Source organism: Theropithecus gelada, chromosome 16 (assembly GCF_003255815.1).
Source record: "Theropithecus gelada isolate Dixy chromosome 16, Tgel_1.0, whole genome shotgun sequence".
NCBI lineage: Eukaryota > Metazoa > Chordata > Mammalia > Primates > Cercopithecidae > Theropithecus > Theropithecus gelada.
The window spans coordinates 51381576-51395728 of NC_037684.1; the positions used below are offsets into that span (position 1 = coordinate 51381576).

At 43.5% G+C, this 14153-nt stretch overlaps 1 protein-coding gene across 2 annotated transcripts in view; it reads left to right on the forward strand.

Moving 5' to 3' along the window:
* Window positions 1-14153, forward strand: part of TNRC6C (trinucleotide repeat containing 6C) — a 104470-nt gene that overhangs the window by 40562 nt on the left and 49755 nt on the right. The window contains exon 4 of one of the 2 annotated variants that reach the window (XM_025363097.1): window positions 5196-7796. In XM_025363097.1, the coding sequence (XP_025218882.1) occupies window positions 5414-7796 (2383 nt within the window). In that variant the 5' untranslated portion in view covers window positions 5196-5413. Of the gene's footprint in view, window positions 1-5195; window positions 7806-14153 lie in introns of those variants that run through there. The other variant, XM_025363098.1, reaches the window with a different exon arrangement.

Consider the following 14153-nt stretch of genomic DNA (forward strand, 5'->3'; position numbering starts at 1 on the left):
ATAGTCAGCCAGTTATGCTGGTAATTACTAGGTCTTATTTATTCTTTCTAATTATTTTTTGTACCCATTAACCATCTCCACTTCTCCCCAACCCTCACTCTCCCACTACCCTTCCTAGCCTCTATCTTCGTAAGTTCAGTTATGTTCATTTTTAGCTCCCACAAATAAGTGAAAACATGCAAAGCTTGTCTTCCTCTGCCTGGCTTATTTTAATTAACATAGTGACCTCCAGTTCCATCCATGTTGTTGCAAATGACAGGATCTTATTCTTTTTATGGCTGAACAGTATTCCATTGTGTATATGTGCCATATTTTCTTTATTCATCTGTTTATGGACACGTAGGTTGCTTCCAAATCTTGGTTGTTGTGAGTAGTGCTGCAGCAAACATCAAAGCTATCTCTTCAATATACTGATTTCCTTTCTTTTGGGTATATACCTAGGAGTGAGGTAGTGTAACTTATTATCAAACCCTATCTATGTTTTCAACAGAGATTCATAGTCTCAGTTGTAATTTTTTCTAACTAAAAAGGATTTTGAACTGTCAGTTCCTCTTGTACTAACTTTTCTGAATAGATAATCCAGTATTTTTGCAAATAACTTCAGTTAAGTTGGTTGCTAGTCAACATGGCAACCTAAGCTTAATCTTAATTTTACCTTCAAGACTGAAAATTTAAGCATCATTTACTAGCAAACTGCTTTCAAGTATTGATAAGAATTATTTATTCATTCATTCATTCAATGGATGTTTATTTACTGCTTCTTCTCTGTCAGGTACTCTGCTGAACACTGGCAATAAAAATAGGACCAAAATAGGCACCGCTTGCCTTCATGGTGTTTACAGCCTAGAGGGAGAACCAGCCAGTCACACGATGACTCACACTAGAATGTGTGCTCCATGAGAGAGAGGCCGTTCATCTTGTTTATGACTGCGTCCCCAGCACAGTAACTGCACATAGGAGGCACTCAATAATAGCTATTGTTTCAATCGAGTTGGCAAGCTCTGGGCCCATGAGCCACATCTGGCCCACCACCTATTTTTGGAAATAAAGTTTTGTTGGCACACAGCCACACTCATTCTGCTTTTATGCCACTGCAGCAGAAATGAGTAGTTGTGACAGAGACTATATGGCCCACAGAGCCTGAAGCATTTTGGCTATTAGGCCCTTTACAGAAATGGTTTGCCACCCTGGTTGGTCTAAGTGACTTGAAAGGAAGACTGTTACAATGAATGTATGAGGGAGTCATAACTATGGAACAAAAATGTCCCAAATTAAATGTCCATGGATTTGAGATAGGAAAAAAGAATAGACATTGAGCCCAGGTAGGGGATGGCACCTTTAACAGCCCTGTCTTTGGGAGGGCAGGACACAGATGGCACCTTGAGGAACTGTCTGGAGCACAGAGCAAGAGAAAGAATGATATGAGCGGCCTCAAAAGAGACCCAACCGTTGGTGACCCACTGGGCATTCATTTGGAAAAGAGCACTGTATGCAGTGTTGGGCACATTGTTGAGGGGGTGGGGGGCACAGGAGGGGGCGTGGGTAGAGACCTGTTGGAAAGTTATTGACAGTAATCCAGTCAAGATATGAGGGTGCTTGGAATAGGGGCAGTTAGAGGGAAGTTTTGTTTCTTGTTTTAATGGAAAAGGTTCTAGAAATACCCGGTATGTAAACTCAACAGGCATGACTTCATCCTTATGGCATCCTATATGGCCATCCTTATGGCACTTCAGCTGTTAGGGATGGATATTGGCCTTTGTAGAAGTGACTTTGCCTCCTGCCAGTATTGCCCTGTTGATGGTTATTTTGCTGTGGCATAGTTGAGATCTACACCTCAAAGCCTGGGAAGGTCAGAGTAAGAGACGTCATTGTAGTGGAAGTGGTTCCCTCAGAAGACAGATGTGCTTGTTCAAAGCAATCTGGGCTGTACAAGTGCAGCTGATTGGTGACTTCAGCTAGAACTCAGATTGTAGCACTGTGCATTTATGGTTTTGTTTGCCCAGGAAACATATATTGTTTGCCTATATGTGGCAAGCATTTTGAATGGAAAACTAAAAAGATATTTGCCATGCCCTCAAGGAACTCACCTTCAGAAATTAGACACTTAATTAAGGGATCAGATGGGTTTTTGATCAGACTGCTCTGCCACCTGATTTGGATCACATTTAAGCATAAAAATTAAAAATTTTAAAAATATTTTTTCAATAGAAGTATACAGAAAATAATGTAACTATATTCACAATAGAGATTTAACATAATAGCATGCCAAATTTGCTTCAGGACTCTCTGTTTTAGAAATGTTATAGGTATCACCCTCCAACTCCATTCTGGTCCCCATCCCACCCCCAGAGGGAACCACAATTCAAAAATCATAGTGTTGTGTCACTTTCATCTAGAGTGTGACATTAAGGTGCATTTCTTAATTATTAATGAGGTTGATTATTTTTTCATATGTTAATGGCTTATGAGTTTTCTCTTTTTTAAATTGCCTGTTCCTATCCTTTTCCCATTTCTGATTGAGTTGTTGGCCTTTTTCTTACTGATTTTTAGGATTCTTTTTTTGAGATGGAGTCTCACTGTGTTGCCTAGGCCGGAGTGCAGTGGCTCAATCTCGGCTCACTGCAACCTCCACCTCCCAGGTTCAGGCGATTCTCCTGCCTCAACCTCCCGAGTAGCTGAAATTACAGGCGTGCACCACCACTCCCAGCTAATTTTTGTATAAGTAGAGTCGAGGTTTCACCATGTTGGCCAGGCTGGTCTTGAACTCCTGACCTCAGGTGATCCACCCCCCTCAGCCTCCCAGAGTGCTGGGATTACAGGCGAGAGCCCCTGCGCCTGGTCAGGAATTCTTTAATCTGATAACCATACATTATCTGTTGTATCTTCTTCCTGCTGTGGCTTGTTTTTTTAGCTTTCATTATATGATATCTTTTGTTATATAGATGTTTTTAATATTAGCATAGTCAAATTTATCACCTGTTTATGTCTTATATATTTCATGTCTTCTATAAGAAGATACAATGTCCAGGGTCATAAAGATGGTCTCCTGTGTTTCCTTAGTAAGCTTTAAGTAGTTTTGATTTTCCTAATTAGCTCTTTACTTTATCTAGAATGTATTTTTGTATACGATATAAGGGATCTACTTTCATTTCATGTGGCTAAACAGTTGTCCAACAGCATTTATTAGCCACCAGCTTATAATGCTATCCTTCTTTCAAACCTGTCATGTTAACTGAGTGTGAACCTGTCAAATTGGGGGCCGAGCAATCCTCAAGTCCTGGAAGTAGACCATTAACAGAGGGCAGATCATTTTACAGTGTGACTGTCGTGGAATGGAACCAATAATACTGTGTATTCAAATGGCAACTCATGTATGGGAAAGAATGCATCGGTTGTTAACCCCCTGCTTTCTGGGTGTGGGTTGCAGTGAGTGCTATCCTAGTCAAGAGACAGCCTGCCTTATGGCACAACCTGTCCCTGAGGGAACCCAAACTGGTGTTAAAATGAAATGTGACAATATTTGCTGGCAACAAGCCATAATCTCTGTGTGTTAACTTGGTCTTATTTTCTGTGTTAAATGAGGAATGGCTCATTTATCTCTTTAGTCAGTTATTATATTAGATAGTTTTTCGAGTATGTGCGAAACCAAATTGTCATAAACCAGGGTTATAGATCCAACCCCTAATATTTGGCAGTGAAAAGAACCTAGTCATTTTATAGCAGTTTCAACATTTAAAGTTTTCTGTTGCCTGTCTTCATTTTTCCTTTGTAATTTTCACCTGGAATTACATACCTACTTTGAAATCACCTAGAGCATAATTATAAAATCATTACATTGCTCTTAAATCAAGCAATAAAAATGTCTTTTAGGTTGATATTAGCTTTAGTATGGTCTTTCTAATGATAATGATAATTTTTTACACACTTTTTTTCGTTTACATCAAACTGTAAAAGAGCATTTATTTGGGAAATTCATGTTTTAACTGTATATAAGATTTTTCTTGTTAAAATAAATTTGAAGAGAACATAATTAAAAGGTTCTAAAAGAGAAGAAAATATTTTATTGCAATTTATTTGTATATTGTAGTATTTAGAGAAATTCACCAAGGATTTCTAAATCATATATGTGGTTTGTTGTATATTTAGGTTAAATGATTTTTTTTAACATTTCTTTTACTTTATTTTTGAGTGATACATACTTTGAATAAAGTCTGCCAAAAAGTTGATTGGAATATAAGTTTGACTGCGATGTTGGAAATACTTAAATAATGATTAAAGTCATAGGAAATAAAATGCAGATCCACACAGGGGATTCTTTAAAAGGACCCGAAGAGTTAAATACTGTAAGAAGATGACATGTAGTTATTCTAGGGATCTCCAAAGAAAAGACTAAAGAAATAGAAAACAAGGATAGAGGGAATCCTTAGAGATCCAAAAGATAGCACCTGTAGGGCTGAGATTCTTTTTCTTCTTTTTTCTTTTTTTTAGTGATGTCCTTGAGCTACAGATTTTTTTTTTTTATGAATGTTCAGGAGATAGTGATAAACCAAATTGCAGATAAGATCAGATAAAGTAGTATACATCTAATTAAACATTTCTAATCCTTAGTATTTTTGATAACATTTTGATAGCATTGTCTCCTTGTCTTTTCTCTCTTTCCTTCTGTCACCACTTCCCCCACCCCAAATATTGGTTCTGTTATGATTCTGCAATGCAATTTACAACTTTTTCCTACTGAAAGCCATGTTTCGCCTCTATATAATACTGTAATCTAATTAGAGATCTTAAAGAGAACTATAAGCTTTATTCAAAACTCCACGTGAACTTACTGTCATTGCCAGCATTTCTCAGTCTCTATATTTATAGGAGTTGCAAAGTCATGTATCTTTCAGAGCTGGCTTTACTACAGATGCTTTCAGAGATGCTAATGTGCTAATGTGCATTGTGAATATTCTCCAGGGGGAATAATAGTACGGTGTAGTGGTAAGAATTGATATAATTTTAAAAACATTAATGCTTCTTAAAATGGGATCTATTAAGAAGACAAATAGCTTTTTTCTTTAAGTCATTTTTTAGTGCTTGTCATTCAGATTTGAAGACTTGAAATAAAGAGCTTCCCCAAAGACTAGTTAACAGTTGATTCATTGACAAATGGGTAGAAAATCTAATTTTGAATTTTGTTTCATCTTTTTCAGATCTCAGTCATAGTGGATTGGCAGATCATTATGAAAATTCCCACTGGGGACAGCAGCCTGCTTACAGAAGCGAAGCCAACTGCAGCTGGGATAAAGTGATAATAGATAGGACTGACAAGGAGGCGTGGCCTTCCATCACAGGAACAGAGACTGAATCTGCCTCAGAATGTACTACAGACACTGACTCTGCCTCCAACTGTGGCTCAGAGAACAGTAGCATGGCTACAGGGAGTGCCCAGGGCAACTTCACTGGACATACCAAGAAGACAAATGGCAATAATGGCACCAATGGCGCACTCGTCCAAAGCCCTTCTAATCAGAGTGCCCTTGGAGCAGGGGGAGCGAACAGTAATGGAAGTGCGACCAGAGTGTGGGGTGTAGCCACAGGCTCCAGCTCTGGCCTGGCTCACTGCTCTATCAGTGGTGGGGATGGAAAAATGGACACTATGATTGGAGATGGGAGAAGTCAGAATTGCTGGGGTGCTTCCAACTCCAATGCTGGCATTAATCTTAACCTTAATCCTAATGCCAACCCAGCTGCCTGGCCTGTACTTGGACATGAAGGAACCGTGGCGACAGGCAACCCTTCCAGTATTTGCAGTCCAGTCAGTGCCATAGGTCAAAATATGGGCAACCAGAACGGGAACCCAACAGGCACTTTAGGTGCTTGGGGAAACTTGCTGCCGCAAGAGAGCACAGAACCACAAACGTCCACTTCTCAGAATGTGTCTTTCAGCGCACAACCTCAGAACCTTAACACTGATGGACCAAATAACACTAACCCCATGAACTCTTCACCCAACCCTATCAATGCAATGCAGACAAATGGACTGCCAAACTGGGGCATGGCTGTTGGTATGGGGGCCATCATCCCGCCCCACCTGCAAAGCCTTCCTGGTGCTAACGGATCATCAGTTTCTCAAGTCAGTGGGGGCAGTGCTGAAGGAATAAGCAATTCTGTATGGGGACTGTCCCCAGGTAACCCTGCCACAGGAAATAGCAATTCTGGGTTCAGTCAGGGGAATGGAGACACTGTGAACTCAGCATTAAGTGCTAAACAAAACGGATCCAGCAGTGCTGTGCAAAAGGAAGGAAATGGAGGAAATGCTTGGGATTCAGGACCTCCTGCTGGTCCTGGAATACTCGCCTGGGGAAGGGGCAGTGGCAACAATGGCGTTGGTAATATCCATTCGGGAGCTTGGGGCCACCCCAGCCGAAGCACCTCTAACGGTGTGAATGGGGAATGGGGAAAGCCCCCAAACCAGCATTCCAATAGTGACATCAATGGGAAAGGATCAACAGGGTGGGAGAGTCCTAGTGTCACCAGCCAGAACCCTACCGTGCAGCCTGGTGGTGAACACATGAACTCCTGGGCCAAAGCGGCATCTTCTGGAACTACAGCAAGTGAAGGAGGTAGTGATGGTTCTGGCAACCACAATGAAGGAAGCACTGGGAGGGAAGGAACGGGAGAAGGTCGAAGGCGAGATAAAGGGATTATAGACCAAGGGCATATCCAGTTGCCAAGGAATGATCTTGACCCAAGAGTTCTATCTAATACTGGTTGGGGACAGACTCCTGTAAAGCAAAACACTGCCTGGGAATTTGAAGAATCCCCTAGGTCTGAAAGGAAAAATGACAATGGGACAGAGGCCTGGGGTTGTGCAGCTACTCAGCCTTCAAACTCAGGGGGGAAGAACGATGGGTCCATCATGAACAGTACAAATACCTCTTCAGTATCTGGGTGGGTCAATGCGCCACCTGCCGCTGTGCCAGCAAACACAGGTTGGGGAGACAGCAACAACAAAGCGCCAAGTGGCCCGGGGGTTTGGGGGGACTCGATAAGCTCTACTGCTGTTAGTACTGCTGCTGCTGCCAAGAGTGGCCATGCTTGGAGTGGGGCCGCAAATCAGGAGGACAAGTCACCCACCTGGGGTGAGCCTCCAAAGCCCAAATCCCAACACTGGGGAGATGGACAAAGATCAAATCCAGCCTGGAGTGCAGGAGGGGGAGATTGGGCAGATTCATCATCTGTCCTTGGACACTTGGGCGATGGGAAAAAAAATGGATCTGGATGGGATGCTGACAGTAATAGGTCAGGGTCTGGTTGGAATGACACCACGAGATCTGGGAGCAGTGGCTGGGGCAACAGCACAAATACAAAGGCCAATCCGGGTACAAACTGGGGGGAGACTTTAAAACCTGGCCCCCAACAGAGCTGGGCTAGCAAACCCCAAGACAACAATGTGAGTAACTGGGGAGGAGCTGCTTCTGTGAAACAGACAGGAACAGGGTGGATCGGGGGGCCAGTACCAGTCAAACAGAAGGACAGCAGTGAGGCAACTGGCTGGGAAGAACCCTCTCCACCGTCCATTCGCCGCAAAATGGAAATTGATGATGGTACCTCAGCTTGGGGGGACCCAAGCAACTATAACAATAAAACTGTAAACATGTGGGATAGAAACAACCCGGTCATCCAGAGCAGTACCACAACCAATACCACCACCACCACCACTACCACGAGCAACACCACACACAGGGTCGAGACGCCGCCACCGCACCAGGCCAATACTCAGCTGAATCGATCACCGTTGCTCGGTCCAGGTATGAAAGGTATTTCATGTTTCTTTACAAGTTAAAAAAAAAAAAAAAGCTTATTCTCATTATATATTCATGAATACTCTGAGTAGTGTTTTTTTTAATAGCAGATAGCATTAAAATAATTTCAGTTCCCTGCAATATTGTTTCTAAAGATTATCCAGTGAGAGCAAAGCAGGATCCTCTGATGGTTTTCTGTTCAAGAAAAAAATATATTAAGCACACTCAGTAGAACATCAAGCGAATGTTTGGGTGGTGGCAGTGGTGGCCTGGGGTGGAGACGATGGATTTGAAGACAATGACAGTGCATGATTCCAAGATTTCGTAACCATTTGGATACAGGAGCAAAGAAGAAGATAGGATAGACATGGCTCAGAACTTGGGCAAGTGTGCAGATGACTGTGTCAGTTCACTGGCATGCCCATGAGCACAGCAGGAGGCTCAGAGCCCGCTGTGTCCAGTGGGGACAATAAAAGGTCCCAGATATGAAAGACCAGTTCTCAGCCAGAGGGGTGAGGTCCAGAGCAGAGAGATTTTAAGGTGGCAAAGTCGCGAGCATGTTTCAGAGCTGTTAGAAAGGAACAAATGGAGATGAGAATGAGTGAAGAGGGAAGAGATCCCTGCATCCAGCAGGACAAGGGCACTTCACCCATCTTGCGAAGCAAGGAGCAGGAAAAAGCACTGCACAGGTGGTCCAGGCTGTCATGGCCAGAGGGCCAAGGCCACCTTCTGGGGTTCTTTTTTCTCTGGGAGTGTGGATAGCAGCCCAGAGTGGAGGAAGGCTGGCCAGGAGCAGTGGCATGAGTAGAGGGGGAGCGTGCATTAGCCCATGTAGAGGACAGGAACAGAGAACTGACTTGACTGGGGCCCCTGGAGAGTTGCTGGGCAATGTCAGGGCCCAGAGATCACCAGTGAATTTATTGGGACCTGCCACGTTCTAGGCTGTGCCCTAGTAGCTGGGTAAACTGCAGGGAGCAAAACAGTCAAAACCCTGCCATGGTGGGGTCTAGATCTAGTGAGGGAGGCAACAGCACGTGAATTAAAGTATATACATAGTGTTGGGCGGTGATGGTGCAGGGGAGGAAACAGTAAGCCTGGAAGGTCTGCACACTGGGGACCAGTGGAGTTGGGGAATCACCATCTTGTGTAGGGCAGCCTGGGCATTTGGGCACCTTTTTAGTTTTTGTCATAAGCATTCAACAGGAGACTGTCCTGCTTGCTACATTAATTCAATTATGACTGCCCTACAGGACCTCCCCTGGCCCACCAGCTGGGCCCTCCAGCCTCCTCGTAGACTGCTTGGTAGTTCACTTGTACCTCAGTGAGGCTGCCACATCAGGAGTCCTTTATGGATCCTCAAGACAGTTTTAGCCTCCACCTAACACATCAATGTCACTAAACCAGAGGTCAAAAGCCAGCGGTCCATGGGCTGCACCTAGTGCCACAAATGTGCATTTTTGGCCCACATTTTCTCTGTGAATTGGCATTTTTTAATGCAGATGTTTTATATTAAATTACAGATTTCTGGCTTCATTTGGAAACCTGAAAAGTCTGACACATTGGATTCACATGGCAGCAGTCAGTCAGAGCCACTTGCCTTCATAAAGTCCTGTGCGTTCTCTCCATACAGTGTCACATTGCCCCCCGACCCCTGATGATTCCCAGCACTGAGGCTTTTGATCAGTAGCCATTGAGCATTATCAAGCTTGTGCTGCTGTTCTTACACTGGGCCTGTTTACGTTAACTGACTGGTTCCTTGGAGTACTTGAATTTGTTATTCCAATTTTTTACTAATATATGACTAATATTTCTAGGCCCTTACATTTTATAAAGTACTTGGGAGGATAAGGAGAAGCAGGAAGAAGGAAAATGAAGGGATTTGAAAAATAAGATTAGGTTGGGCGTGGTGGCTCACGCCTGTAATCCCAGTACTTCGGGAGGCCAAGGCGGGCGGATCATCTGAGGTCAAGAGTTTGAGACCAGCCTGACCAACAAGGTGAAACCCCGTCTCTACTAAAAATACAAAATTAGCCAGGCATGGTGGTGCATGTCTATAATCCCAGCTTCTCAGGAGGTGGAGGCAGGAGAATCGCTTGAACCCGGGAGGCAGAGGTTACAGTGGGCTGAATTGGGGCCATTGCACTCCAACCTGGGCGACAGAGCAAAACTCTGTCTCAAAAAAGAAAAAGAAGATTCTTCCTAAGTAAGGAATAGTCTGGTGGGACAGGCCAGTAATATCAAATTTAATAGAGTTTAATTAGCGTTATAGTAAAGGTATGCAGAAAGTGATCTGAGAGCCCCCACCTGTAATGCCAGCTACTTGGGAGGCTGAGGTGGGAGGATGGCTTGAGCCCAGGAGTTCAAAGCCTGCCTGAGCGACATAATGAGACCCCATTTCTTTAAACAACAACAAAAAAGCTCCAGGAACAGAATTAATATGGTCATGCATCGCTTAACAATGGTGATACATTCTAAGAAATGTGTCATCAGACAATTTCAGCATTGTGTTAACATAAAGTATAGTTACATAAACCTGGGTGGCATAGCCTCCTAGTCACCTAGGCTGTGTGGTACAGGCATTGCTCCTGGGCTACAAACCTGCCCAGCATATTACTGTACTGAATACTGTCGGCAGTTGTAGCACGATGGTAAGTATTTACATAGCTAAACGTGAAAAGGGAACATTAAAATATGGTATAAATGATTAAAAATGGTGCACCTGTATAGGGCACTTACCATGAGTGGAGCTTGCAGGACTGGGAGTGGCTCTGGGCGAGTCAGTGAGTTAGTGGTGAGTGGATGTGAAGGCCTGGGACACTACTGCAGACTACTGTACACCACTGCAGACTACTGTACACTGCTGGAGACTGCTGCACACTACTGTACACTACTGTATACCACTTCAGACTACTGTACACTACTATACACCACTGCAGACTACTGTACACTACTGCAGACTACTACAAACTACTATACACCACTACAAACTACTGTACACTGCTGGAGCTACTGCACACTACTGGAGACTACTGCAGACTACTGTACACTACTGTATACCACTTCAGACTACTGTACACTACTGTATACCACTGCAGACTACTGTACACTACTGCAGACTACTCAAACTAATATACACTACTTACTGCAAACTACTATATACCACTGCAAACTACTGTACACTGCTGGAGCTACTGCACATTACTGGAGACTATTGCAGACTACACTACTATACACCACTATACACCACTGCAGACTACTGTGCACCACTGGAGACTACTGTACATCACTGCAAAGTACAGTTCACCACTGTGCACCATGGGAGACTACTGCACACCACTGGAGACTGCTGCGCACCACTGGAGACTGCCGTAGACTTGGTGAACACTGTACACTTAGGCCACACTACATTTATTAAAAGATACCTTTCTTTCTTCAGTAACACTTAGCTTAAAACACAAACACATTGTACAGCTGTACAAAATTATTTTTTATACTCTTATTCTGTGAGCTTTTTTTTGTACCTTTTAAACTTTTTTGTTAACTAAGACACGAACACACACATTAGCCTAGGCCTGCACAGGACCAGGATCTTCAGTATCACTGTTGTCCACCTCCATACATTGTCCCATTGGAGATGCAGTAACAGGAAGTACAGTAAAGACATAAACCGGTAACATAGTCCTGTATTAGCATCATCGGTTGTGTGTGCTAGACCTTGCTGTGACTGGCCGCACAGTAGGTTCGTTTACACGAGCATAACCACAAACACATGAGAAATGCATTCCGCTGCATTATGATGGGTGCAGCATCATTAGATGATGGGAAATTTTCAGCTCCATTATACATAATCCTAGGGGGCCATTGTCATCTATGCAGTCAGTTGACCAAAACGTCATTATGCAGCCCATGACTATTTTAAATTGGCTTGCATGTCCCATCTACCCTTAGTGGATAGTCCCAATTTGAGTGCCAATTCCTGGAAGAGCTCAAGCTACAGAGGGCCCTGTGCCTGGCACTGGAGTCTTGCAATAAGTGTGGTCTGGCCATGCTTGGCTGTCATGTATGGAACATTTTTATGGATCGTCTCACACTGAATCTTTACAGCTCCTTGGGCCTCATTTTACAAATGAGACCTAGGAGATTAAGTAGCTCTCCAAGGGTACGTATGTGGGAGGGAGATGGTGAAGTCTCAGATGTGTAATATATATGTAAAATATTATATCCATGACACCCTACAGAGGTTAGAACCATATTGCGTTTGTTGGAGGATCTCCCCATTGGAGGATATCTAAGGATATGTTATCTTTAGAAACTTTTTCTTTTAGAGACAGAGTCATGCTGTGTTGCCCAGGCTAGTCTCAAACTCCTGGCCTCAAGCCATCCTCTCACTTTGGCCTCCCAAAGTGTTGGGATCACAGGTGTGAGCCACCATGCCTGGCCAGAAACTACTTTTTTTTTTTTTTTCTTGAGGCATCTCACTCTGTTGCCTGGGCTAGAGTGCAGTGGCACGCTCTCGTCTCACTGCAGCCTCCACCTCCCGGGTTCAAACGATTCTCCTGCCTCAGCCTCCCAAGTAGCTGGGATTACAGGCGAGCACCACCATGCCTGACTCATTTTTGTATTTTTAGTAGAGATGGGGTTTCACCATGTTGGCCAGGCTGGTCTGGAACTCCTGACCTCAAGTGATCCACCCACCTCAGCCTCCCAAAGTGCTAGGATTACAGGCATGAACCACCATGACCGGCCCAGAAACTACTTTTTTTTTTTTTTCTTTTTTTGAGACAGAGTCTCGCTCTCTGCCTGGGCTGGAGTGCAGTGGCGCAATCTCAGCTCACTGCAAACTCCGCCTCCCGGGTTCACGCCATTCTCCTGCCTTAGCCTCCCGAGTAGCTGGGACTACAGGCACCCGCCACCACGCCTGGCTAATTTTTTTATATTTTTAGTAAAGATGGGGTTTCACTGTGTTAGCCAGGATGGTCTCAATCTCCTGACCTCATGATCTGCCAGCCAGCCTTGACCTCCCAAAGTGCTGGGATTACAGGCATGAGCCACCGCGCCTTGCCCAGAAACTACTTTTAACTCATTTTTGGTAGCTAAAACATGGGAGCTTCACTCCGAAAAGGGCATTCTTGTTCAGTTAAAAGAGCCAAAATAATTATCTTTTATATGAAAAATATTTATAGTTTTTTAAACAAATTGCGTGTATTATCACCAAATAGAAAGAAGGAAAATGTGCTGTAACTGCTACACCTTAACAGTGTACTCTGTTCTCCCCTGCAACTCTTGCAGCCGGTGCATGTGTGTGCTCTTTGTAGTTGTAGCAGTATTATAGGAGCAGTTGAAAATCTAGTTTTACCAATTAACAGACAAAGTTACACAAATTTTTTTCCATGTAGAAGTATGCTCACATGCTGAAAGTATGTCAAGTTTAGTATGTTGCACAACATATGGGATTATTCGTTTTTTTCATTTATAACAATCTGTTTTTCTACCTCTGGCATAAAGTGGCTACACTGAATATTATTCCTGCCCTGTATTAGCTGTGATGTATACGTCTCAGACATGAACCAAGCCTTCTTTTGCAGTGAGAGCAAAAATCATAAGTATGATTACTTAAGAATTACAAGTAATCATAGCCTTTCACTCTCCAAGCTTGTTAGACCAAGCTATTCTTTGAGACTGTAGAATTAACAGTTCCACACCAGTTCCCTTCATAGAGGTGACAGCATGCAGGAGTGGCATTACCCCCGGTGGCAGCCCCTTGCCCTCCTCTCTGGGGACTGTGCCATCTGGGCAGTCAGGGTCAGCAAGGGCAGCAGCAGTCTCAGCACCTGCCAGGCCGTGCTGCCCACTGGCTTGAATGCCTGCACAGCTTTCCATAGCTATTGGGACTCCCAGACAGAAGCCTTCCACTTGTGACTACCTCATGAAATTTCTGCTATTTTTAAAGTTGGTGTTTTTAGGTTTTATGCAATTTTGCTGTTGACCTATGCTGAATTTGTAGAATTTTCACTTATGTCAGAGTTTGGGTTTTAAGTTGTTGATCATTGCCACTTAAGGGTATTGATCTCTCCTTTCTTATAAAATATGATTTCCGAATTACATATTTTGTATATGTGTTGTTTTAAAGGAGCGAATGCTACAGTACAGTCATTTTTGTCCTATGCTTGTTGATTTTAATTAGTTTTCTGTGAGCCTGAGGAAAACATAGTATTTTAGGAAATGCAGTATAGCTTCCTAAACTTGATTGTCTGGACCTGGTTCAGATTCATTCTGGAGATAAAACAGCAGTATTAGTCCAGAGAAATATCCCTGTGCCTGTCTTTTTATCAGAAATTGTAGGCTGCCTGAGAAGGGCTCCAG